The sequence below is a fragment of the Schistocerca nitens genome, chromosome 1 (genome assembly GCF_023898315.1).
Source record: "Schistocerca nitens isolate TAMUIC-IGC-003100 chromosome 1, iqSchNite1.1, whole genome shotgun sequence".
Classification (NCBI taxonomy): Eukaryota; Metazoa; Arthropoda; class Insecta; order Orthoptera; family Acrididae; genus Schistocerca; species Schistocerca nitens.
Window position 1 is genome coordinate 522,862,967 of NC_064614.1, and position 27,025 is coordinate 522,889,991.

The window sequence follows — 27,025 nt, forward strand, 5'->3', positions numbered from 1 at the left end:
TGTCCTGTTGTAATTTAGCAAGCATAATCCAAACACTTTGTACAAGAGTCACAACATTTATAGAACTGAAGTCCGAACACCGTTAACATTCACAAAAGTCACTAGATGTAAACCTGAATGATTTGTTGGTGTTTTGATTACTCAAAGAAGCAGTGAATAGCAAAATTTCCATTGTGATAAAAGGATACAACACATAGTATGTAGATAGTTGTTCATCGTGTCACTTCCTGAATAATATTTTTTAATATTCACATATTTTGTTTGATTTGCTCTTATGTATAATTTTTAACCAATACCAAGGAAATTTATGAATGCTTCATGATTGAAAATAATGTTGTACAGATCACAATTTAATTATTGCATATTTAAAAGTCATGAAAGAAGGATGTAGACATAGAAGAGACCAAAGAGACCATAAAGTTTCCAAGTGATAGTATAATGGTAAGACAGAGATTGAAACCAGTTTTTAAACTGAAACGCATTTCCCATGGCAGACGTGGAACTGGACATAATTTATTGGCTAAGAACTGCAGATTAAAACTGAAGAAAATGCTGAAATGTAGGAAATTAAGGAGTTGTAAGTTGGATAAATAAAAATAATCAGAAGTTTTTGAGTTTGAAAGGGATCATTAGACAACCATCAACAGAAACAAGGGAAAAGAATAAAACAGGAGATGATGGGTAACTTTGAGAGATGATATTATACTGAAGACAGCCAAAGCTCAAGCGGACAAAAAGACAAAGCCTAATACGAGGGCCGTTCAGAAAGTAACCTCCGGTTGATTTAAAAAAATACACCAAGTTAAATAAAAATATTTTAATATATACATCTTACAACTACATCTTTGCACTATTTTTCTACATAGTCTCCATAGCGATTGAGGCACTTATCGTATCTCTTCACAAGCTTTGAAATTCCTTCTGCATAAAAATCACCCGCTTGTGCCTGGAGCCAGCCTGTGACCGCATCTTTGAGCTCTTCGTCATCATCAAACCGCTGTGACCCGAGCCATTTCTTCAAATGCATGAAGAGGTGATAATCACTTGGCGCCAGGTCTGGGCTGTAAGGTGGATGGTTGATAACGTCCCACTTGAAGGACTCAAGAAGGGCCGTTGTTCTGCGAGCAGAGTGAGGACGGGCGTTATCGTGCAAAAAAACGATACCGGAAGTCAGCATACCACGGCGTTTGTTCTGTATAGCCCGTCGTAACTTTTTTATTGTTTCACAGTACACGTCTTGATTAATGGAAGTACCACGTTCCATGAATTCAACCAACAACACCCCTTTGGCATCCAAAAACACCATTGCCATCAGTTATCTGGCAGAAAAATCTTGCGAGGCTTTTCTTGGTTTGGTAGGCGAATTTGAATGTGCCCACATCTTTGATTGTTCTTTTGTCTCAGGGTTCACGTACTTAATCCAGGTTTCGTCACCGGTCACGATTCTGTTTAACAATGGTTCTCCTTCGTCCTCATAACGTGACAGAAAGTCTAATGCAGAGGCCATTCTTTGAGTTTTGTGGTGGTCGGTAAGAATTTTGGGCACCCATCGTGCACAGAACTTACGGTAACCCAATCTTGCTGTCACTATCTCGTACAAGAGAGTCTTAGAAATCTGTGGAAAACCAGTAGACAACTCCGACATTGAGAAACGTCGATTTTCACGAACTTTTGCATCAACTGTCTGAACGAGTTCGTCAGTCACCAATGATGGTCTACCACTCCTCTCTTCATCATGAACGTTTTCTCGTCCACTTTTAAATAAACGTACCCATTCACGGACAACTCCTTCACTCATAACTCTTGGTCTGTACACGGCACAAAGCTCACGATGAATAGCTGCTGCAGAATATCCTTTGGCTGTAAAAAACCTTATGACAGCACGCACTTCACATTTGGCGGGGTTTTCTATTGCAGCACACATTTCAAACTGCCACAAAAACTAAACTAGCGCAGGTACGACGTTCACTCAACCACGGCTTGATGCCGACTGACCTGTTGAGTGTGTGAACGCACAGATGGCGTCGCTACTCCCCCCACAACCTGCACTGTGACCAATCGGAGGTTACTTTCTGAACCGCCCTCGTAGATAACTTTGATAAGACATAGATACTGAATTTAACCGATGAAAGGAGAAAATATAAAAATGTAGCATATGGAGAAGGAAAAAGCGAGTGGAAATATCTAAAAATGAGATTGACGGAGTGCAAAATGGCAAAGCATGAATGGCTTGAGAAGACATGCAAAACTGTAAATGACACATAACTATGGAACAGACAGATGTTGTGTATATGAAAATTAAAGCAAGTTTTGGAGAAAAGAGGAACAGGTGACAGAATATCAAGAGCTCTGATGGCAGTCCACTACTAAGTAGAGAAGGGGAGACTGAAAGGTTGAAATAATATACAGAAGAGTTACACAAAGAAAGCAACTTGAAAATTGTATTATGAAAAAGGTAAGGAAGTAAATGAAGATGAGAAAGGAGATACAACACTTCATACAGAATTTGACAGCACTTAAGACTTAAATTGAAACAAAGCCCCTGAGATAGAGGTCATTTCCTCACAATTTTTGAGATCCTTGGGAGAACCTATCATAACAAAATGATTCCACCAGCTATACAACAAATATGTCACAGGCAAAATACATAAGACTTCAAAGAGATATGTAATAACCTCAGTACCAATTAAAGCAGGTGCAGACAGATGTGAATATTATCAAATCATCTGTTTAATAAGCTATCGTTACAAAATCCTATCATTAATTATTCACCAAAGAATGGAAAGACTGGTAGAATTTGACTTCAAGGAAGATCAATATTCTTTTCAGAGAAGTTTGGGAACATATGAGGCAATACTGACACTACAGCTTAACTGAGAAGATAGAGTAAAGAAAGGTAAATTTAAGTTTATAGCATTTGTGAATTTACAGAAAGCTTTGACAATGTTGACTAAAATACACTTTGAAATTCTGAGGTTATCAAGGATAAAATTACTTGGGTGTAACACTTTGTAGGGATATGAAATGGAACGATCACGTAGGCCCAGTCATGGGTAAAGTAAGTGGCAGTCTTCCACTTATTGGTAGAATACTAGCGAAATGCAATCAGTCTACAAAGGAGACTACATACAAATCATTCATGTGGCCCATCCTAGAATATTGCTCAAGTGTGTGAGACCTGTACCAGATAGGACTCACTGGGGATATTGAATGTGAACACAGAAAGGCAGCATAAATGCTCAAAGATTTATTTGACACATGGGGGAGTATCACAGAGGTGCTCAAAGAACTGAACTGGCAGGCTCTTTAAGACAGAGATAAAATATCCCAAGAAAGCCTACTTGCAAAATTTCGAGAACCAGCTTTAATTGGAGACTCTAGGAATATACTACAAGCCCTTACTTATCACTCCTGTAGGGATCATAAGGACAAGAGATATTCAAACAGTCATTCTTCCCAAGCTGCATACAAGAAATGTATTTCCTATTACAGATCAGATTTGCCATGCTGGAAATCCTCATGAATTGGGTACAGGAAGGCATTTCATTTTCTCATTCCATTACACTATGGGTCCTGATTTTTTCTCAGTCACAACAGGTGCTCTGTCTCTAGACACAGACTCAAAAATTCCACAACAAACATACATTTTCTACACTAAGAGAGACACATCCACTGTGTGACTGTGTGACTGCAATATCTACACTTTCATAGAGTGATAAAGAATGGGAAACAATGTCTTTACAAAGCTTTTGCAAGCTGGTTCTGAAAAACTTTGGCCATAATTTGTATGAGAAGTATGACTGTCATGTTTGATAACAGAACCACATGAAATTTTTCTAGCTGAATGCACATAAACCCAGAACACTGTTGTCAATATATACCCACCAGAAATCTCATTCCTACATAACTGTCAGTCCTTTCCACAGGCCTCACCATCAGCCCACACTCAACTTCAGTCATGCTGGATTTGTACATACATACATTAATCCTTGTTCCAGAGTTCACGAATACGACATTTTGTAATGATGTGGAATGTGTCACTCTTTCAGACTTTTAATACTCTTTGGCAAATGACCAAAGCTTTTTGTGGTAGCATAATTCACCCCTTTCTGTGCCAAAGTGAGATTTAATCCAGAATATTGAATATCATCCTTTCTTCTAGTGCTGTAGCTATACACTTCGCTGTTATTTTTGAATTGGGATGGGTCATTAATGACATATTTCATAAGTGAATATATGTATTGCAAAGGTACTGTGAATATCCCAAGTTTCTTAAATAAATGTCTGCAAGGTGATCTTGGGTGGGCTCCAGCTATTATTCTGATTACACGCTTTTGTGCATGAATACTTTCTCTCTTAATGACAAATTGCCCCAAAATATGATGCCATATGAAAGCAATGAATGAAAATAGGCATAGTAGGCTAATTTACTGATATGTTTATCACCAAAATTTGCAATAACCCTAATAGCATAAGTAGCTGAACCTAACCATTTCAGAACATCATTGATGCATTTCCTCCAATTCAATTTCTCATCAAAGCACACACCCAGAAATTTTGAGTATTCTACCTTAGCAACAGACTTCTATCAATAGTCTATATCCGTGTGTGTGTGTGTGTGTGTGTGTGTGTGCGCGCGCGAGTGTATACCTGTCCCTTTTTCCCCCTAAGGTAAGTCTTTCCACTCCCGGGATTGGAATGACTCCTTACCCTCTCCCTTAAAACCCACATCCTTTTGTCTTTCCCTCTCCTTCCCTCTTTCCTGATGAAGCATCCGTGGGTTGCGAAAGCTTGAATTTTGTGTGTGTTTGTGTTTGTTAGTGTATCTATCAACATACCAACGCTTTCATTTGGTAAGTTACATCATCTTTGTTTTTAGACATATTTTTCCCGCGTGGAATGTTTCCCTCTATTATATTCTTTTCATTGTGTTTGATAGAAATACAGTCTTCCTGTGCTCTCGGTTGCCCTGTTTCCCTTTTCACAATATTCCAAATCGTTTTAATTTTATTATCAGATGTGCTAATCTCAGACATAATGCACATACTCCTGGACTTTTTAATAACTTTTCTTAATACAGTACAGTAGTTTTTATAATGTTTCATTGTTTCGGGATCATTACTCCTCCTAGCTATAAGATACATTTCCCTTTTCTGTTTACAAGATATTTTTATCCCTTTAGTAAGCCATGGCTTTTTGCGTGGTTTCTTACAATTATATTTCACTGTTTGCTTATTAGGGAAACTGTTTTCAAATATACTCACAAAGGTATCATGAAATAGGTTAAATTTTAAATTAGCATCATGTTCCCTGTACACCTCATCCCAGTCTAAATTAGCATCATGTTCCCTGTACACCTCATCCCAGTCTAACTGTTGCAAGCTTTCCCTAAAATTTTGAAGTGTTAAATCATTAATGGAACGCACTACTCTGGAGGACTGTTTTGCATTACTGTATGGAGCTATATCATTTACTGTAACTAGCTGTGCATCATGATCAGACAGACCATTCTTAATAGGAAAAGTTTTTATTTGATTAAATTTATCTTGGTCTATGGAAACATTGTCTACCAGGGTGCTGTTTTCCTGTACCATCCAAGTAGGAAAATCAATAACTGATGTCAAATTGAAAGAACCAAGTAATACTTCAAGGTCAAGCTTTCTATTGGACTCTTTCAGAAAATCTACATTGAAATCTCCACAAACAATAATTTGCTTTCCTTTGTCTGACAGGTAGCACAACAAGGAATCCAAGTTTTTCAAAAATAGTTGAAAATTTCCCAATGGGGCTCTATACATGGCTACAATTATAAAAGTGCCTTTATTTAGTTTAAGCTCACATGCACATGCTTCTATGTGTTACTCTACGCAAAATTTTTTAGTTTCCAAATTTTTCACACTATGACTGATTTTAACATATATGGCAACTCCTCCTCCCTCCATAGTGTCTCTACTTACATGAGCTGAAAGCTTATATCCACCTTCATTTACCATTTCCATACCGGTGACTATATGATGTTCAGACAGGCATAGTACATCTATTCCACCCTCAGTTTCTAAATCTTCTATACAAGCAAGAAGTTTATCTACTTTGTTTTTTAATCCCCTGATATTCTGATGCAATATATTAACATTATTTTTCACTGTACTGTTATGTAAATCTTGTGATATTTTCACATCTCTAGTACCTGCCTGTCTGAACTTTTCATTAAGCTTAATTTCAATTGATTTAGGATGATTGGATACTGATCTTAGCCTAAAAAAGTACTCTCATGAGTTTCAGTGCCCCCCCCCCCTGCCTTAAAGATTCTGCTAACATCCCAGCCAGTTTACCCTTCCATTTCCTATTGAGATGCAGGCTGCAGGCCACGTCTTGTGAAGTCCAAACTACCAATACCATCACCAGGAACCAAACCTATGCTTGAGAAAGTAGCTGTCCGAAGCAGCTAATCTAGCTCAATATTGACCTTCCTGACAGAGCTGTTCAATTTGGGCCAGTCATACCACATGAAAGCAGGATCCAAGCCAACATTTGTATGGTTGATTGCAGATGCTGTTTTTACCAGGTCACACTCAATATTGTAGCCCTGATCCCTGTCAATACTGTTTCTCACTCCACCCACTACCACAACATGATCCTTCTTTGTAAAACCTTTGCACAATGATCCTACATCCTCTATCACTTGGCTAAGACATGCACTGGGCTTGAAAATACTTGTGACCTGTCACCTAATTTTTCCTGCATATTTTTTTTTTTTTTTTTTTTTTTTTTCAACAGTTGGTTTCCTAGTGAAAGTCCCTTGAGTGCTGACTACACTTACATCTACTTGAGCCTGTTCCTTAGCTGATTGAGATAGCAAGGCAAATCTATTGTTTGTGCCAATGATGAAACTGTCTGATACTGTTCTCTTTCTGTGGCCCCTGTTCCTTGCTACAACTTCCCACCTGTCTTCACCCTCCTACCCACTTAACCTCATCAGTTCCTCCCTAGCACTAACCAGTTCAGCCTGAAGGGCTCTAATCTTCCCTTCCTGTTCCACTATTTTCCTATCCCTTGAACATAATCTGCAATACCATGGAAGAAACCCATTTACTTCCCCAATTCCCATGCCACTACATTCACCCCAATGTAACCATCTGTCACGACAGCTGCACAGAACCCCAGAACTAACTTTCCTGCAGCAGCTCAAACACTTCTTGCTCATGGTTATTTACAATATTTTTTCCAAAATTTATCTAGGCAGTAACAATAATATTCTCTTAACTACAGATCATAAAAGCCACTAAAGTTATGTGGAACACTAATATATGTGTATATGTTAAAGACAGCTCTACTTCTACCAATTTCTGCAGTGGAAACACTTCTTTGCCACCTATCCCTGGTACCAAACGGAACTAGTTCCACCATAAATGTTGGCTTTCTCAGTTTGTACACCCACCCAGTTGTGAGCCCCCTTCCCCTCCCACCTACCCACCACCTGCTCAACTTGAGGAATTCTTTAGCTCAAATTTGGCCTCACCATGCTTCCCCAGGTCCTTTCTCAAGAATATAAACCATCATTGCAGACAAAGGCTCCAATATTATCTTGATGAATCTTAGTAACTACCTGACAAAAGGCTTCCACCAACTATTTGACTTCAAAATCTAAGATGTGATGTTAGCAGCTCCATGATAATCTACCTGAGTGTGCATAAGGGTGTAACTACTATAAAGAACAAAATCTCTATAGTTGAATTACAATGTCCGGCTCTTTATTTATGTGTGTATCCACTGTCTAACAAATAAAACTATATGATTAGCACTTGTCATCATTTATTCTTTTTTTTGTATTCCATTCAACATTTCCCCCTGTTATATATATTTTTAGAAATTTTAAATAGTTCTGTAAATTCTTGTTTCCTTTTTATGTTTCAATTTACTGAAAATATATATGTGTTAATTTTCTTGTATTTTAGGATGCCATATACTGAAGCAGTTCTAATGGAGATACAGAGAAGAGTAAACACTGCTCCTACTTCTGTTGCCCATCGAGCTGTTTGTGATACAGAACTCTTTGGATACAAAATACCAAAGGTAACAGAGCCTGATAGAAGGAATGGTGTTGGTTATAGTTTTATACCTAACATTTAGATACCATTCACAATATTTCTGAATGATCTGATGCCTTTGCACTCATGTTTCAGCCAGACTGAATGACACTTGTAGTTCACAACAGTTAATTTAAGGTCTACAGCTCACTGTCTAGTGGTTAGCATCGCTGTCTCCAGATTTTGGGGTCCCAGGTTTGATTACAAGCTGGCTCAGAGATTTTCTTTGTTTGAGGGTTGGATGTTTGTGTTGCAATGATAGTTTTATCTCATCATCATGAACATGTACAGGTCACCGAAGTTGCATCAAATAGAAAGACTTGCACAAGGCAGTTGAACAATCCTAGACATGGTCTCTCGGACAATAAAGCCATTCAATAATTTAATTTATGGAGTTGTGGACAACTGACTCTCTCTCTCTCTCTCTCTCTCTCTCTCTCTCATGATCATGAATGTACTAAATGCTTTTCACTGACACATCAATGAGTAACAAGTTATTTTTCAGTTAGCTCTCCAAGTGGTGTTATCTATCAGTGAATATGAGTAATATTTTTGCTTTTTTACTGCAAAGGCTAAGCTTCATTGCTAAAACCATTATTCAGTCTTCAGCTTGATAATTTTGTTAAATCACTACCCTCTTCGTAGCTTAAAAAATTTGTTCCCTGTGTTTGCCTGATCCCCTTTTACCAAATAATTTGCCTTCAAAAATGCTTTTCACACACATTATGTCCAGGCATACGGCTAGAAAATTTTGTCAGTCTCTCTTCTCTTTCCTTTCAGCCTTCTTCATTTATTTTTGTTAGGACTTCTTGATTTGCTTCTCTATGGCTCCACCTCATTCTAAGTACTCTCATCCATATTCACACTTTCATTGCTGATTACCTTTTTACTTACTGTTCAGTTCTCACCATCACAGAGTAGTGCACCACAGACAAAATATTTTGCAAATACCTTTCTTAGTCACGGATCTGCTCATTGAGAGACTTATCTTGACCTGGAACACTAATTCAGAAAAGGCTGCTCACTATGTAGTTTTCCATAGTGTGCTTGTTATGTCCAACACTGATTGCTTGCTAAATAACAAAACTGTTTTATCTGCTCCATGTAACATATTCCAAGTGTCATATAAGTGATGATATGCTGACCACTCTTTCCTGTTAGTAACAGTTTTGTTGTTTCAGCATTTACATTAACTTTACACTATTACAATGTGACTGCCATCACTTTCCGTATTATGTTCACATTCTTTTCTGTGCCCTCCGCTACAGCATTACAACAAATCATTTGCAATGGACTTTTCCTTAGTTTAACTGAGTTCTTGTTGTTCTCTTTTTTAAGATGTTAGTCCTTTTCTCAATTAACATGCAATATATCACTTCTGGCTGCAACAGTCAGTGATTGCTGGTCATTATTGTGAGCAACAGCATTTATTTTCTGCCTTTGGGGGCCAGGAACTGTTCTCACACCTGTAGATAAGTGTCTAGTTTTTGCTTAATCCAGCTGAAGGATGGTGGCCTGGCCTGACCTGACAATTTTCAGTGATGAGTGTTTCCTACTGAAGGCTATTATTTCCTAATACCCTTTGGACAACAAACTTCTGAACATGTCAGTAGGCAGCAGCACTTTACAGAAGAACTATGAACGTTAACAGGAAATGGCCAACTGCAATGCCTACTTGCTGCTCTGGAGGCTAATTGGCCCAAGGGCCTGCATGTTAAAATAATTTTATGGAGCAGGTGGGAGTAGGCAAATTAAAGGAGTCAGTTGGAAGTGCTAGTGGAGGAAATTTGGAGCCCTCCGAGGTAGAAGTGGTGTGATTGTGTGTGTTTTGGCAGTCTGTAGTCAGGGATCAGTAAAGTTCTCTCAGTGTGGAAACTTTAGAAAGTGTAGACAGATGGTTCAGGAAAAAGCCATCTAACAGAGTTCTGAGCATCTAGCTATCTGGGAGTGTTACCTAATGAATGACATGGATCCGACTTTCCAAAATCCTTATTAGCTTGTACCCCAACATGATAGGTACAATAAGCTGTAACATCACATTCAGAAAAGTCCCAAGACCAGGAAGATTACTTACACCACTATGTCCCCTAACTACAGCTACTGTATACCAATCATTTAAAGTATGTAGTTCTTGTATATGTCCATGCCCTCTTTGACTTTAGACTGTTTTCTTGTGTTGTTTACAGAAAAATTGTAGATATCAGTTGGTGACAGTTTACCAACTGATTGAAGTGTCTGTTGTACAATCCAGTGGTCAGAAGTGGGAGCTTTTGGAAAGTAGTCAGACTGCTGCAGGGCATTAGTTAGTGGTGCAGCAGAAGCAACTATTTTAACCCCATCCTTTGTGTCAAGGCAAGTCAGGTAACCCTTATTTAGCTGGACAGCACATGTGTGACAGTGCACAGAAATTATTCAATTCTGTCAACTGGAACTTCACCAGGTGATATGGAAGCTCCAAGATCACAGAAAGCAGGAACATTTCGAACACACTGAACAAGTGTGGTAAAAACAGACAGCCCTACTTCACACCTTTCTTAATTTTAGTTTCCTTGCAATATCATGGGCACTTGCATAGCTTCCACCTTTCCATTCCATTCCAGTTAACAAAAATCCAATTTTCTGTGTTGAATGCATTTTGTACATCAATATAAGTTACAAACTCAGGGTGTTCCCTTTCATTATTCATTCTGTGTCATCTGTAATGTTAAAACTGGTTGCCTAGTTGCCTTCATCAGCATACTATACTCATGGCTTGCATTAGCATATGCATAACAATAATAATAATTATTATTATTATTATCATTTTGTTTTAATTTAGAGCCTGCAATTATTGTTATTGCTATTATTTGATGTGTCAACAGCCTGTCAGTATTTTGCTGGCCTGTGAGTCATTTAAAGAGCCTCTGTGAGCTGGTAACATACTTCAAAAGTTACCTCTGGTCGCAACAGCAATAAAAAAAAAAAAAAAAAAAAAAAAATTGCAATCACTCACCTATAGTGGATCAAGTGGATTGATGGGTGGTGCACAGAAACACACAACACAGGACAGTATTCACACTAGCTTTCAAGCACTAACTCTTTCTCTAGCAGAAGTATATACATTCACACACACAACTACACAGGCACCCAAACACACACTCAGTGGCCATGGCGAGACTGGTTATCAATACCCTATTACTGAAAGCAGTTGCCTGAGCTGATGGAAGTGGGGAGGGGAAGTGAAAGACACAAGTAGGGGGTAGTGGGAAAGAGACCAGTCTTAGGACAGATGCCTCTGTGGCTGCACAACAAGTCAAATGGAGTACTTGGGAGGGGAAAAAGAAGAGGGGTAAAGAGAGAGAAAAGTGATGATGAAGAGGGAGAAAGGGAGGTGAGAGTGAAGGGCAAGGGGTTGAAAAGGGAAGAGAGGGTGGGGGGAAAGGAAAAGAGATGGAGGGGAGAGAATGTGTGTGTGTGTCTGTCTGTGTGGGGTGTGTTGTGTGTGTGTGTGTGTGTGTGTGTGTGTGTGTGTGTGTGTGTGTGAGAGAGAGAGAGAGAGAGAGAGAGAGAGAGAGAGAATAAGAATGAGAATTCCTGCATGGGTTGGGGAGGAAGAGTGGTGGGAGCAGGCAGTGCATGATCTGCATGGAGAAGGAGGGGTTTGGACAGAAGAGAGAAGGGAAAAGATAAGGGGAAGTGATGGGAACAAATTAGTGGAGGTTGGGGCCAGGGACATTGCAGGAGTGCAGGATATATTGGATGTTGGAAAGACAGTTCCCATCTTCCCATCTGCATAGTTCATAAAAAGTTGTGTTGTAAGGAGGTATCCAAATGGCCTTCAAAGTGAAGCAGCTGTTGACGTCATTCGTGTTTTGGTGTGGAGCATATTTAGCAACTGGATGCTCAGGCTTGTGGTCAGCCAAAGTTTGGTGATGGCTATTCATGTGAGTAGGCAGCTGGTTATTTGTCATGCCCACTTAGAATGGGGTACAGTAATTGCAGCATAGCTCACACATAACATGGCTGCTTTCTCATGTGGCCTTGCCTTTCATTGAGTAGGAAATGCCTGTGACTGACTGTGGTTGAAAGTGGTGGGCAGGTGTATGGGACAGATCTTGCACCAGGGCTGACCACAAGGGAATCACCCACAGGGTGCAATATTGGAAATAGGATTGGAATAGGGATGAGCATAGGCAAGCATACACTGAGCGGGTGGCAGAACACTATTTTGGGAGATGTGGATAAGATTTTGAGTAGGATATCCCTCATTTCAGGGCAAGAGATAGTCAAAGTGTTGGTGGAGGATGTGGTTGAGCTTTTTAATGTCAAGCTGACACTGGGTGATCAGAGGAATGGCTGGTTAACATGTTTACTAGTGTCACAGGAGCAGAATGGGCGATTTGTTTTTGGATAGGGTATTGTCTGTAAGTAAAGGCTCTGGTAAGGTTATCAGTTAATTTTGATAACTCCTTCCACTGAAGATGCAGTATCTGTGGATAGAAAGGCTGTAAGGAAGAGGCTTTTTGATGAGAGGTGGAGATCAACATCTCGGAGAATTCAATAGATTTATATAACAGTCTGCACCAACTGTCAGATATGTCCACCTAAAAGTCTTGCTGTAAGAATTTTAATCCAGAAATATAGTACGACCTCCAATGTCTGCTAAAATCTGGGGGCCAATCAAAATACTTCACTTGTGAATTCAAGTCTCCTTCTTCAACATCACAGGTTTTAATGAACATAAACTAAATACAAATAAACCACAGAAAAAATTGAGTCTGGAACTAAACAAAAACAAAGACTTCTAGAACTGCCTATCTCTTGGCAATTAAAGTACTCAAGAGATTTACTGTATAACTCAAATGTTAGTGCTGGAGAACACTGCAACTTTGTCAGCCTGGGGAAGCACTCTAACATGAACCACTCTCTCTGTGTAAGTATGTGCTGTTGGTTCAAACACACAGCAGGCACAACATGTAGTTGCATAAAGACCACACTATGTTAGGAAAATAGACAGGTTTAAAAAAAAAAAAAAAAAAAAAGAGGAGAGAGAGAGAGAGAGAACAAGTAGACCAAGGTCATCATAAATAAGTCCACTGTAAAGCATGTAGTACATGTCAGTGAGCTTAGACAAATGAAGCTAAAATGGTCTGGTTTGTTGGAGTCCTTACAGCTGCTGATGTTGTTAACCATAATGAGTTTGTGCCAGTGAATGTATTAATCTGTAATGTGCCTGGTGACCTCACTTGATGCATAATTACATCAACTGATCCATTGATATATCCACTGGCATTACAAGACCATTTCTTTCTTTTTGTTTCACCCTCTCTTTGCATACTCACCTACTTCTCAGTATCAATAAATGCAATCATCCAGGTGCTCCACTCTAATTGGCTGCCATGTTTCAATGGAGAGGATTTCTGCTGTAGTGGACAACCACTACCAACTCACTACCTGCAATGTATCTTTACACACCAACAATAATAACTATAGCAACCTACACCAACAACCTCTTCCAGGCTTCCCCCTCTCATGATTACCCCATAGATCAAAACATAAACAAAGCTTCCTCATTCACTGTGATTTTTCTGGCAATATTTTATAAATGTGCATGTCTTTAAAAAAAGAACTAGCACATTAAAACTGTTACAGAATTTTAACTGCAAATTAATATAACTACATGTTTCATCTTATATAACTGTATATGAATTCACTCACCATTTTAATCATTACACTTCTTAACATTATTCACAACTTTCGTTCTTCTAAATTCTATACTAAAATGAACAGTACTTTGTGACAGATACTTCAGTGACAAAGGAAAAATAAACGCACTGAAAATTACATTCATTAGTATGTGGAAGGTAGTGAAGATGTGTAACTTTGTATATAGAGCTTCTTTTTCTTAGAAGATACTGCTAAGCATTGTAAGAGTGAACATGTTTCATATTTTCCCTTCAGAAATGTCATGTAAATACTACATTCAGTGCATGGTCAGATTGATTTTTCAATTTTTATTTATGGTTTACTATTCAAATTACTCTATATTTATGCTTCGAAAAAAAAAAATCATCATTTTTTTTATTCTTGTGTGTGTGTGTGTGTGTGTGTGTGTGTGTGTGTGTGTGCGTGTGTTTGTGTGTGTGAGAGAGAGCGAGAGAGAGAGAGAGAGAGAGACTTGACACAGGAAATTTATTTTGAAATCAGGTAATATGTCCTGTATATTTCAGGGAACAACAATTCTAGTTAGCATATGGAGTGTACACATGGATAAACAACACTGGGGAGATCCAGAAAACTTCAGACCAGACAGATTCATTGGAAAAGATGGAAAGATAAAACATGATACCTGGTTTCTTCCTTTTGGATTAGGTATGAGGAAACATATTTAACTATTTGTTGAAGCACTTTGAAGGCAGTTTGTTTATTGCCATATGTGGTTTGCTTCTTTTATTTGATGATGCTTCACAACTGCAAATAAAACTAGTTTGTAGCTTTTATTCATTATAGTTTTCCAGTTTTATTTATGAAATTTTGCTTACATTAAATAGCATTGCACATTCTGCACAATTTTATGAAATATGACCCATTTATTCCTTGTATCTGTACATCAATGGGCAAAGGGCATTTTTAAAGGAAGGAATGGATGTCGGTGTTGCTTCCTGTTTCTGCAATGGAAGGCTGCTTAACCTCACATTTAAGCTTATACAGGGTGCTTTTGCTAAATGGAGACAAACTGGAAGAAATTATCCCTGAGAGGATTGGGAGCAAAAAAGGTCATACGGACATTTGACCAAAAATGTGTTACAAGGAAAGTACATGCACTACAAAGGTGGAGATCAAAGATCTTTGATAGTGGCTCTGGTATCAGGACCAGACATGTGGTCCAATAGTGTGAGGTAAGCCAGGCAACCATGTGGAACATTCACCACAAAAACTGCCACTATCAGGGACTCACCTCCATGGCAACAATTTTGTCACTGGTTTGTCACATAGGCCACTACGGTGCTGGCATTTCTGTCATCCATTCTATTCACAGATGAGGCTATCTTTATGAAGGACAGCATTGTGAACCTTCACAACAACCACCTGTGTGCATCAGAGAATACCCACAGTATAATGGTGGTGAACCATCAATACTGGCACAGCCTCAATGTGTGGGTCGGGATTGTTAACAGCCATCTTGTGGGCCCAGTCAACCTTCCACAAAGCCTTACCAGCAAGGGCATATCTGCTCTTCCTGTTGGTGAGTCTGCCTCCCTCACTAGAAGACATGCTTGTGGTGGCACAAAAGGTAATGTGGCTACTAATTATGGTGCTTCAGCTAGCTGTCCTCTGGAATGAGGACTTAAAAAACTAGTAAAGACAAACATTACCACTTGCATCATGTGTTCATATGTGTGCTATCAATCACTGAAATACACACTGTCAAAGATCTTTTATCCCTACCTTCAAGTGGATGTACCTCCCTTTGAACACTTTTTCAGCCATATGTCCATATGACCTTTTTATCCTTATCCTTTCAGGGGGTTTTCCTGCAGTTTGTCCTCATTTAGCAGAATCAACCTGCATAAGCATTAACACACAGTAACGATAAAAACTGGCAATTCTGATTACTGCTTGCAAGGTTTCTCATTTTGGGACATTAAATTCTTATCTCTCTTCCCTTCTTTCCAAATGACTAATGCAATTTAAGAGGCTGAATTTTGTCTTTTTCTTCTTTGATTTTGTTCTAACTAGGAACACAAAGAAACACACCATAAGGGAGATACAATTTATTTGGTCACAAAGTGATAACAACAAGAAAACAGTGTAGATAAAGTCACAGAGTGGCAACAATAACAATACAGTGAAGGTGGTTAAATGTCTAAAAAATATTAACAACTGAAGGCCTGGAGGCCTGTGCTTTTCCTTGTAAAGATCCTGTCCCGATCAGGCATCATTAGTGTAATGCATTGCATGCATGGCGGGCCAGGTGATGGCAGTCAGTGACTGTGCTGCCCCTGGCAGCCACCTTATGTAGTTACAGGCATGTCACTTGAATGTCAGTGAGAACTACACTTGCCGTAGTAGCTCGGCTTATGCCCACTGTGGGTGGCAGGTGTAATAACCAGAGGTTATTACAAAAAGATCAGGCATCACGATCCAGTGACTGGAGAGACATCCGTGGCATCCAGTGACTGGACAGACATCCATGGCATCTGTCCAGATGAAGACAAAGCAAGTCCTCCTGGTCGAATGAGGGGTCAAGGCTCATGGGGAGCCAGGACTAGGCATCTATTTTCGCATGTTGGGGTTGAAAATGGGTCTCAGAATCGTACAGAACAAAGCCCAACACTGAAGATGATGAGTGGCTTTGTCTGGTAAGGACACAGAGAGACTGAACAAGAAAACCAAGGGCTTATAATTTACAACTAAATGAAATTTTTCACTATAATAGAACACATGAATTTTTTTAAGCTGTAGACAATAGCAAGAGTTTTTTTTCTAACCCAGAATAATGTTGCTGAGCTGAGTTGAGTGTTTTTGAGTCAGAGGCAGTAGGCTGTTTGGAGCTGTCTGATTGACGGTGGGCCAGGATGACTCTCACCTCGTACTCAGATGCATCCATAGCCAGGACCAGATGCTTGTCAGGTTGAAATGTTCCAAAACACGGAGCAGAGTGAAGATGATACTTAAGCTGTACAAAAGTATGCTCACAAGCTGCAGACCAGATAAAAGGAGAACATTTCGGAGGCAACAGGAGCAAGGGGTGGGCGGTAAAAGTCAGTCTGGAAACAAATTTGTGATAGTATGCCACTTAGCTGAGTTCCCTTAGATTATACAGATAAGGAAAAGCAATAATGGCAGCCACATATTGCTTCATGGGACGAATGCCTCAGTGAGATTACATTTGAGGTGCACAACCTGTAGAACAGTAAACAAAGAATGGAAATCATGTAGGTGATCCTCCGTGGTAGCACCTGCCACAGTGATATAATCAAGATAGTTAATGCAATGAGGGACAACAGTCATAACCTGTTCTAAAAAAATGTTGAAAGATGGCAGCACCAGTGACCCTAAACATTAGCTGTTGATACTGATAGTGGCTGAAAGGCATATTAACTGCAAGCAACTATTTTGATGCCTCATTCATTGGTCTGGCTTCGGCCAAGTTGATATTTGGAAAGCCAACTTTGCATACAACTGCTCCAGGCATGGCAGAGCGTACATAACTGTGACTGACTGTGCATAAATAGTGACCTTGAAGTTGCCACAGAGCCAAAGCTGACTTGATGGCTTTTTACAACTACTAAGGGTGTAGGCCATTCGCTTGAAGAAATTAGTATAATCCCAACCAATGTCAAGCAATCAAGCTCCGTCTTAACATAGTTGTACAAAGCTACTGGCAGTGGCTGTACCCAAGAAAAGAAAGGGCAAATGGAGGGTCTGAGAGTGTTGTGTGCAAGGAAATTATTTGCACAACCTAATCCTAGGGGAAACAGATCCAAAAACTAAGAACACAAAGAATCCAATTCATGATAAAGCACTTGATCTGACATCAGATGCACAGCATCCATAATAGAAAAACCAAAAGCAGCAAAGGCTTCTAACACAAAAAGAATTTTGGCACTCACGTCATTAATCACCAAGCACATAATGGGACAGACAACTGATTTGTAAACTGTGTGGGCCATGAGCTGGCTGACAATAGGGATCTGCTGTTTGTTGTAGCTTACCAATTGATGCTAAACTGTGCCAGTGGCAGGGTCTAAGCCTGGTGTATGTCTGTGAGTTGAGCAGGGACATGGCAGCCCCTTGTCAACTTGTAGAATTAATGACTGATCCATCAGTTGTGCTTCAATGAAAAGTTTGTTCTAGCCTAGTGGTACAGAAAACACAATGACAAAACAGTGTGAATATTGATATTTATTGGTTCCTGAAATGACTCCTGGGGGAGGCAGAGATTGACATATTGCTGCTATGTGATCTTTTTACATTTATGGCAAGAAGCCCACTTCTTGGGGCAGGCTGCCCGCTGATGCTGTACAAAACAACAGAGGCATGAAGGAAGTGATGTTCACTGTTCCTGCTGCTGGCAACATGTTTGTCTGAGTCAGCCCAGTTGGTTTGTTTGTACTGTGGTGACCAACTCTTCCCTCAGCATGCTAGACTCCATGCACTGGGGCTGCAAGTTCGTAACAACATGGGCCCATGGTGTGGAAGACCTGAAACAACTGTGCAGTATTCCTCCAGTGTGAGGTCCTCAAATTGAAGGGCCTGCTGATGCACCTAAATATCACAGCTCTGACAATGGTATCCACGAGAAACCCCCGAGACTTAGCCGTGATGAATAATGATTGAGGTTGTCATGCAAGCTCAATACGATAGTTGTGGTTGTTTCTGATGTTGGTAGAATTCAACATCCACAATGACCACATGTGTACAATTACACTGTTATGGGAAAGTAAACTAGACATATCATGAAAAGAAAGTGATTCTGGTTCTTGTAGAGGAACTAACTGGTACAATAAGTGATACATACAAGATTGTATCCATAATAAGAGAAGAGCTTGACAGACTTTCTCGTTGAACACTCAGAACAGCACAAATGTTGGCGAAGCCACTTCTTTGAAGCATCCACAGATTGATCATGGGGGGAAGGAGGTGGAGGTTCTTGCACCTGGGTTAATATAGCTATCAACCATTGCAACTTAGCCATATGCACCTACTGATGTTGAAGAAGTGACTTGAGTAAAGCTTCCATGGAAGAGCCAAATAGTTGAAAATCACAGAAGCCAAAACACATGAAAAATTCACCCTCGCTCATCGCCACTTGGATTCTAACTAGAAATGCAATGAAGCACATGGCCATAAAAGAGGTACAGTCTATTGGGTAATTGAGTAAATACACAAAAAATACAGTGTAGACAGAGTCCTGGAGTTACAACAACAACAGTATAGTGAAGATAGTTACACCTCTTGAAAACATTAACAACTGAGTGCACAAAGGCCTGTGGCTGTCCATCAGATGTCACTGGTGTAGTGCTGCGTGTACATGGTAGACCAGGTGACAGTGGTCAGTGGGGGTACAGATTGAATGCTGGCATCCACTATGCTTGCTATACCAATAACATGACATTGCTACATTTTTCTACTATTTTCTTTTGTTCCCTAAATGTGAAATTTCATTTTCTTCTTGCTTATTATATGAGAATTACTGTGCTGGAGAAGTTGCTATGTATATTCTAGACAAGCATTATGAGTTTTCTCAGGTTATCAGCCAAGTCAAGGCAGCATTCTGCAGCAATGTTTCAATAAGTTTTCTACATGTTATCTTCAGGTGAAGATGACAGGTCTGAAGATAACACCTTGAAAAGTTGTTGAAACATTGCTGCAGAATCATGCCTTGACTCAGCTGATAACCCCAGAAGACTTCATCACGGAGATTCACCGAGAAAGTCTAAATTTGTGTGAAGCATTATGAATCACTAATACTTTTTTCCTTGTTAAAGTTCTGTGAATATTACATTATATTACATGAATAATATTCCATGGATCCAAAGGACGTTAACACTCTGGGATACAGAAAAATATCAGTGATGTATATTTTATTGAAGTGAAACACAAAATAATAATTTAACTATGTTCAGCATTATAGTATTACAGTGCTAATTCTAAGTATACTCTAATATAACTACTTAACTCTGAGTTCCTGTGATGACACACTTCAATTGAATACAAGATGTTGCCCAACAGAAAACTAATTTCCACTTAAACTCTACTATTTACCCACATGACCCATATTCTGACACACTGTTGTATACATATGTACCCATGAATTGAACTCATTTTTGTACTTAAGTTAAACTGTTGCACTCTTTGTAGAAACAGATGTATGTCACAAGGACCACATGCTGGTGACCATCATCTCCCTGGAGGAGGAAACAGTGTGCTTTATACAGAGCCACATTAGTATTCTGCATCAGTAGTTGAGAAGCTTGTCTTCCCTTACATATAGTCACCTGTGCACTCAATGATGCATGACACTGCTCATAAGGGGATTTATACATTTGTCACTGTAGGTATTGCACAGGACTCTTGACTGCTGCATTCAACATTTAGTTGCCCCATATTACTGCCTTACTTGAGTAACCAATAGGATATCACCTCCTTCCTAGATTTTGTAAGTAAAGAAGAGTGTCCTGGATGGACTGAACCAGCTTTTCTGTTGTGTACATGCACTGGACTAATTTAATGCCCACCTTAAGAATTCCCTATTCGTTTGGCATGTGACACAATTATACTAATAGGTCAAACTGTTAGGCAGCCAAGGTAGCCCTCTTCTGCATTAACTCACTCATAAAAAGAGATATGTAATTGCTGACATAATATTTTCTGAAAAGACAATTTATAAGTGAGATCTGGGGCAATCTTCATCTTGTATTGCAGAAAAGTGAAAAATGACTGAGCTTTTTGAGCATCCGGGGTATGAGTTGGGTCTATGTCTGAGCAAGAACTATAATCAATGCCAGAAGTGGATCTTTAATGGCTTTGTGTCATGTAGGTGATTTACTAAAACTGTCCACATGCTGGGTTAAGCAATCAGATGGAATGACTGGGGATCAGACTTAAACCTATAGATTTGGTGAACCATGGGGCTCACCACTAGACGGACAGTGTTGGTTTACAAGCCTCTGCACAGAGGCTGGCAATGGCACTGTCCAGAACTGTTGTGTGTGTAACACCCTCATGATCAGTACTTCAAAGATCTCTAGACATTTGGTCCTTGATGATCCGTGTAACTGACACTCATAATAGAGCCAAGATAAACCACTTTATAAAAAACTCTTCGAGACATGTGACTAAGGCAATTTATGACATTCACATTAAAAATTGTGTAACTCTTGACCCTTTTGGTGGACTGTAAATGTGCCTCATATTGTGGAAATGTATGCATACAGTTTTGTAAGATTTGTAGTGCATATAAGAAGCAAAACATAATGAAATTGTCTATGGATATGAATTCAGTAAGCCAAAGATGCTGTTAATTGCAATAGCTGTGTTGATCACCATGGTTTAGGGATAGTGGCTTTCAAAACCAATCCAGCAACTAAGAATTACGTAGCATGGGGATGCAGTCTTTCTTATCAAGTTTTAAATCTGTATATCAAAGAAGTAATGAAGAAGTTGAAACAAAAATTCAGAAGTGGGACTAAAACTGAATGTGAAAGGATGTCAATGATAAGATTCATGATGACACTGACAGCATCTGAGAAATAAGCAGGAATTGCTGGACTCACTGAATGGAATGAATATTATACTGAGCACAGAACATGAATTGATGGTAAACCAAAGACATACTGAAGTACTAAGTGAGCAGCAGAAACAAGATTAGTAGTAATCTTAACATGAAAATTGGCAACCATGTAGTACACAAAGTGAAGGAATTCTACCTTGGAAGTACAATAAAAAGAAAGATGAAGCAAGAGGATGTAAGAACCCAGGCTAGCACAGGCAAAGAGCTTTTTGACTGAAAGAAGTATGCTAGGATCAGATATAGACCTTAACTTGAAAAAGAAATTTTTGAGAATGTTTACTGAGAATGCTTTGTATGAAAGTGTTTAGTGGACTGTGGGAAAATCAGAGAAGAAAGGAATCAAAATATTTGAAATGTGGTGTTACAGAAAGATGTCAAAAATTAAGAGAATTGATAAGATAAATCAGGAGGACTTCCACAGAATAAGAGAGGAAATGAATACTTGGAACTGTTGGAAACAACTACATTTTTCCTTTGCTGCCACCTTGTACAGTAGTTTGTTGGTTTTTCATGTTTGCTCTGTTTTGTAAGTATATCAATGAATAAGTATGGGGTACGGGGTGTTCAAAGAGTCTGTCCGCAGTGCCGTATGATTTTAGCTGCACGTGTCTTATGCCACAGTGAATATACCAAAATGAAACTCACTGCAGTATCATTGTGCATTTATTGTTTCATTGAAAAGTATGGTACCCACAATCTGATGTCTAGAAATTGCAATCCAAACTTCTATTTTCACAGAATGAAGTGGTTCCTCATGAATACACAGTGGATTTGCAGTGCTCCACAAATGAGAATTTTGTGAGTTCATGTATCCAGACAAATGAAATGACGCCTCATCAATGAAAAATGTTTCATTAAGAATATCCCTTCCAGTCTGTTGAACAAAATTTTTGAACCATTGACAATAATGCAGTTTCTGGCCATAATCAGTATTTTTCAGTTCTTGCATGACTGTCACTTTGTATGGGGAACGTTCTAATTTTTTCCTTACAGCTGTGTGGGCCATTCCGACACTAACATCGATTTCCTGGGCAAGTTTTCTTACTGATTTGTTTGGATTCATGGACATTTTATCAGAAATATTGAGTAGTTTATCCTCAGACAAAATGGTAGGATGACCACTTCTTGGTGCATCTGTCACTGAACTCATACTTTGAATTTTGTTAGTCAAATCTCGCACAGTATCATGATGTGGGACTGTTGTCTCTGGAAAAACTGAATTAGATGTTTGATGAACTGAAACTGTGTATTTACCACCAGCTTTGAACACTTGTTTGACTAAAAGCACATGTTATTTAATGGTTAGCATTTTAACACTGACAAAAATGAAACAAACGAACAAAGGAGCTAAACTCAAATGTTCACATCAACACGTATCGCCACACACCAAGGATACTACTGACGCTGGATGAGATAAACGAAACAATGGAATGTTGGGAGAGTCCACTTGAAGGGAAATAACCCAGGCAGGTGAACAATCATACGGCACATGCGGCTAACAATCATATGGCACTGCGGAGAGACTTTTTGAACACCCCGTAGTATGGCGTATGTGAATTTCATTCATCACAGTCATCATTGCACTGTCTTAGAGTGTTTATTGGAGTCAATATCCAGTAGGTTGTGGACCCAAGAAGAGATCAGTGAAGTTTCAACATTGATAAAGTACCGTTTGTGCAAAAACTGATAAATTAATATTGCACGTATCTGTGTGAAATCAATTGCCATGATTTTTACTTGCAAAGTTATCATATTTTGCATGTGTCCAATGTGGTGCTATCATAATTTTGTTAATAAACTTTTGAGATCTATTTGTTGAACTACCTGAACATATTTATGATGGCTTTTGGTGAACAATCAATGTTTAATTTTGAAAAGCTGACAGGCATGGCTATCTTCAACAACTGGAAGTATACAAGGGAAATGTACCTGAAACACAAGGGACTATGAGAAACAACTGCTGGTGCTGATGAAAATCCAAAGAATGTACAGAAATCATTATCCAAAATATATTTAACTGTAAATTCATCAGCATGAAGCAATTACTGCTACAGAAGCATGGCAAAATTTACTATCAGCATTCAAAGATAAGAGTTTATCTACTTACTTTGGGCTGCTGCAATACTCAATGAATGCACAATTGGCTTCTGGGATGGATTTGTCAAAAATTATATCACTTTCTCAACAAATTCAGAGCACTGGTAAGAAATTGGACGATGATTATATAGTTGTGATCATGCTAAGTGAACTCCGAAGATTTCCAGCCCTTGATTATAGCAACTGAGAATTTGGGCTTCAATTTAGTGAGTTAGTGGTTATTATAGAATCAATGAAACACAAATTGCCTTTGACAGATGAAATTATAGATTTGGCACTGGCAGTTCGTAAACAGAACAGTAAACACCAGAAGTTGAAAATCAACTGCAATATATGAAAACCCAAGTTGTTTAAATGTTATAAATATCAGAAAGTTAGTCATAAAGTGGGTGAGTGTAGAACTAAGAAGAAACCAAATTAATCTTCAGATTGTGGTCATACCACGAAAGCTGAAAATGAAAATGCATTAATGGCTCTAACTGCATCTTCATATGATGGAGGTGGCTGCTATGTAGATTCCAGGAGTAAAAGAGACTCATTTAACAATTTCCAATTGGCCACAATTGCAAAAGTTACAGTAGCCAATAACTGCAATCTCGAGGCAAGTGCAGGGGGTAACATTCATCTTGACGTTACCTATGATGACAAAAATAAGCAGATAACCATTAACAATGTAGCCTGTGTTCCAGGCCTTAGATGTAACTTTCTGTCAGTTAGTCAAATGACAAGATATGTATTGTGCACAACCTTTTCCTAAACCATCACACAGAAGAACAGGAGCTCTACTTGGCATACTACACATTGATCCTTATGGCTCTGTGGAACGAGCACACTATTTCTTACTTTTACAGACAAAAAAGTCAGTTGATTATGGGCTAAACATAGCAAAATAAGTCTCTGATGCTTTCATTGAGTTTAAAGCATGGGTAGAAAATGAAATTGGTTGAAAAATTAAAATAGTTCAAACAGATAATGGAAAAGAATTTGTTAATCAGCATATGAAGTCATTCTTAAAGGAGAATGAAATGTAATATGAACCTGCAATTCCTTACACACCAGGACAAAATGGAGTTGCAGAATGCCTGAACCAGTTTATCATTGAAAAGGCATGACTGATGGTTGACAGATGCAGGACTATGCAATCATATTTTGGGCTGAACCCATTGACAGTAGTGCTACTGTCGTCGCAACTGCCGTCTGCTTCACATCTGCTGTGCAGCAAGCTATGTTAATTTAAGTCTTAACTGTGTTAATTTAAGTCTTAACTGTGTTTTTCTTACTTGTCACTTCTTTTTCTGCGTGTTTTTGCTTTTAGGAAGCTTTAATTTTCGAGTACTAGTGATAGTGTTCCATAGATTTCGTGTTTGTTTTGAATACAGTCCAGAGACAGGTAGTGCTTATTTTCATTGTTTCCAACAAAAAGTGTCTAGTAACCACAGTTTAGTCAGCTATCAGCTGCCTTTAGTGAATTAGCAGTCTAGTTAAAAGTTGTTTAACTCTCCACAGTCAATTGTTGATTTCTTAGGATGGATAGGACCTGTGACTGCTGTGTATGGACACAGGAGGAGCTGGCCACTGTAAGAACGGCTGAACGTGTTGATGGCCACGGTCAGCCATCTTCAGGCTGCTGCCTTGGAGTGTGGTGCATTGCATGGTACACCCCAGGTGTTACGTGTTTCACCCACAGTCCCTGCTGTCGAGACATCTTCGCGGGTACGGGGCGCGGTTTGGCCACCCTCTCCCCAAGGGGAGTGACGGGTTCAGCGGCGTTCACTTCGCACGAAGCGGAGGGTCAATGTGGAGGCAAGCCATGTGGCATCACCCACTCTGCCTGTGAGTGGACATGTGGTCGCTCCTTCAGCAAGGTCTGAGCAGGCACATGGGGAGGGGGGGGGGGGTTATTAGTGATTGGGAGCTCCAATGTTAGGTGGGTGATGGAGCCCCTTAGGGAAATAGCGGAAAGGTCGGGAAAGAAGGCCAGTGTTCACTCTGTCTGCTTGGCGGGGGGATCTCATCCGAGATGTTGAGGAGGCCCTGCTGGCGGCTATAGAGAGCACTGGGTGCACCCAACTGCAAATTGTTGCTCATATCGGCACCAATGACTCCTGCCGTCGGGGTTCAGAGGTCATCCTCAGTTCATACAGGCGGTTGGCAGAGTAGGTCAAGGTGGAAAGTCTCGCTCATGGGGTGTAATCTGAGCTCACTATTTGTAGTATTGTTCCCAGAACTGATCGTGGTCCTCTGGTTTGGAGACAAGTGGAATGCTTAAACCAGAGGCTTAGACGATTCTGCGGAGATGTGGGGTGCAAATTTCTCGACCTCCGCTATCGGGTGGAGAAATGTAGGGTCCCCCTGAATAGGTCAGGCATGCACTATATGCAGGAAGCGGCTACAAGGGTAGTGGAGTATGTGTGGAGTGCACATGTGGTTTTTTTAGGTTACAGAATTCCCTCCCTAGGCCAGACAAGACGCCTCCTGAGATGCGACATGGTAGTAGTAGGCAAAACGCAACAGGGAATAACAATATTAATGTGGTGATAGTAAACTGCAGGAGTGTCTGTAGAAAGGTCCCAGAACTGCTCTCATTAATAAACGGTCACAATGTCCACATAGTACTAAGGACAAAAAGTTGAAAGATGTAAACAGTAATGAAATTCTAAACTCAGATTGGAATGTATACCGCAGAGACAGGCTGGACAGTGAAGGGGGAGGAGTGTTTATAGTGATAAAAAGTGCAATAGTATCGAAGGAAATTGACGGAGATCCGAAATGTGAAATAATTTGGGTGAAGGTAACAGTTAAAGCAGGCTCAGACATGGTAATTGGATGTCTCTATAGGCCCCTTGGCTCAGCAGCTGTTGTGGCAGAGCAACTGAAGGAAAATTTGGAAAATATTTCGAGTAGATTTCCTGACCATGTTATAGCTCTGGGTGGAGACTGGCAGACTCAAACGTTTATAACGGGTGGCAGGGACAAAGAATCCAGTGAAATTTTTGTAAGTGCATTATCTGAAAACTACCTTGAGCAGTTAAACAGAGAAATGACTCGTGGCAATAACATATTATACCTTCTGGTGACAAACAGACCCGAACTATTTGAAACAGTTAACGCAGAACAGGGAATCAGCAATCATAAAGCAGTTACTGCATCAATAATTTCAGTCATAAATAGAAATATTAAAAAAGGTAGGAAGATTTTTCTGTTTAGCAAAAGTGACAAAAGGCAGATTTCAGAGTACTTGATGGCTCAACACAAAAGTTTTGTCTCAAGCACAGATAGTGTTGAGGATCAGTGGACAAAGTTCAAATCCATTGTACAATATGCATTAGATGAGTATGTGCCAAGCAAGATCGTAAGATATGGAAAAGAGCCACCGTGGTACAACAACCGAGTTAGAAAACTGCTGCGGAAGCAAAGGGAACTTCACAGCAGACATAAACATAGCCAAAGCCTTGCAGACAAACAAAAATTACACGAACCGAAATGTAGTGTGAGGGGAGCTGTGTGATAGGCATTCAATGAATTCAAAAGTAAAGTTCTATGTACTGATTTGGCAGAAAAT

The 27,025-nt window shown here is 39.5% G+C and overlaps 1 protein-coding gene across 1 annotated transcript in view; it reads left to right on the forward strand.

Moving 5' to 3' along the window:
- LOC126236278 (methyl farnesoate epoxidase-like) overlaps positions 1 to 27,025 on the forward strand; it is a 141,142-nt gene that overhangs the window by 102,879 nt on the left and 11,238 nt on the right. Inside the window, exons 7-8 of the mRNA XM_049945443.1 lie at positions 7,956 to 8,073; positions 14,297 to 14,438. Coding sequence (XP_049801400.1) covers positions 7,956 to 8,073; positions 14,297 to 14,438 — 260 coding nt within the window. The remainder of the gene's footprint in view (positions 1 to 7,955; positions 8,074 to 14,296; positions 14,439 to 27,025) is intronic.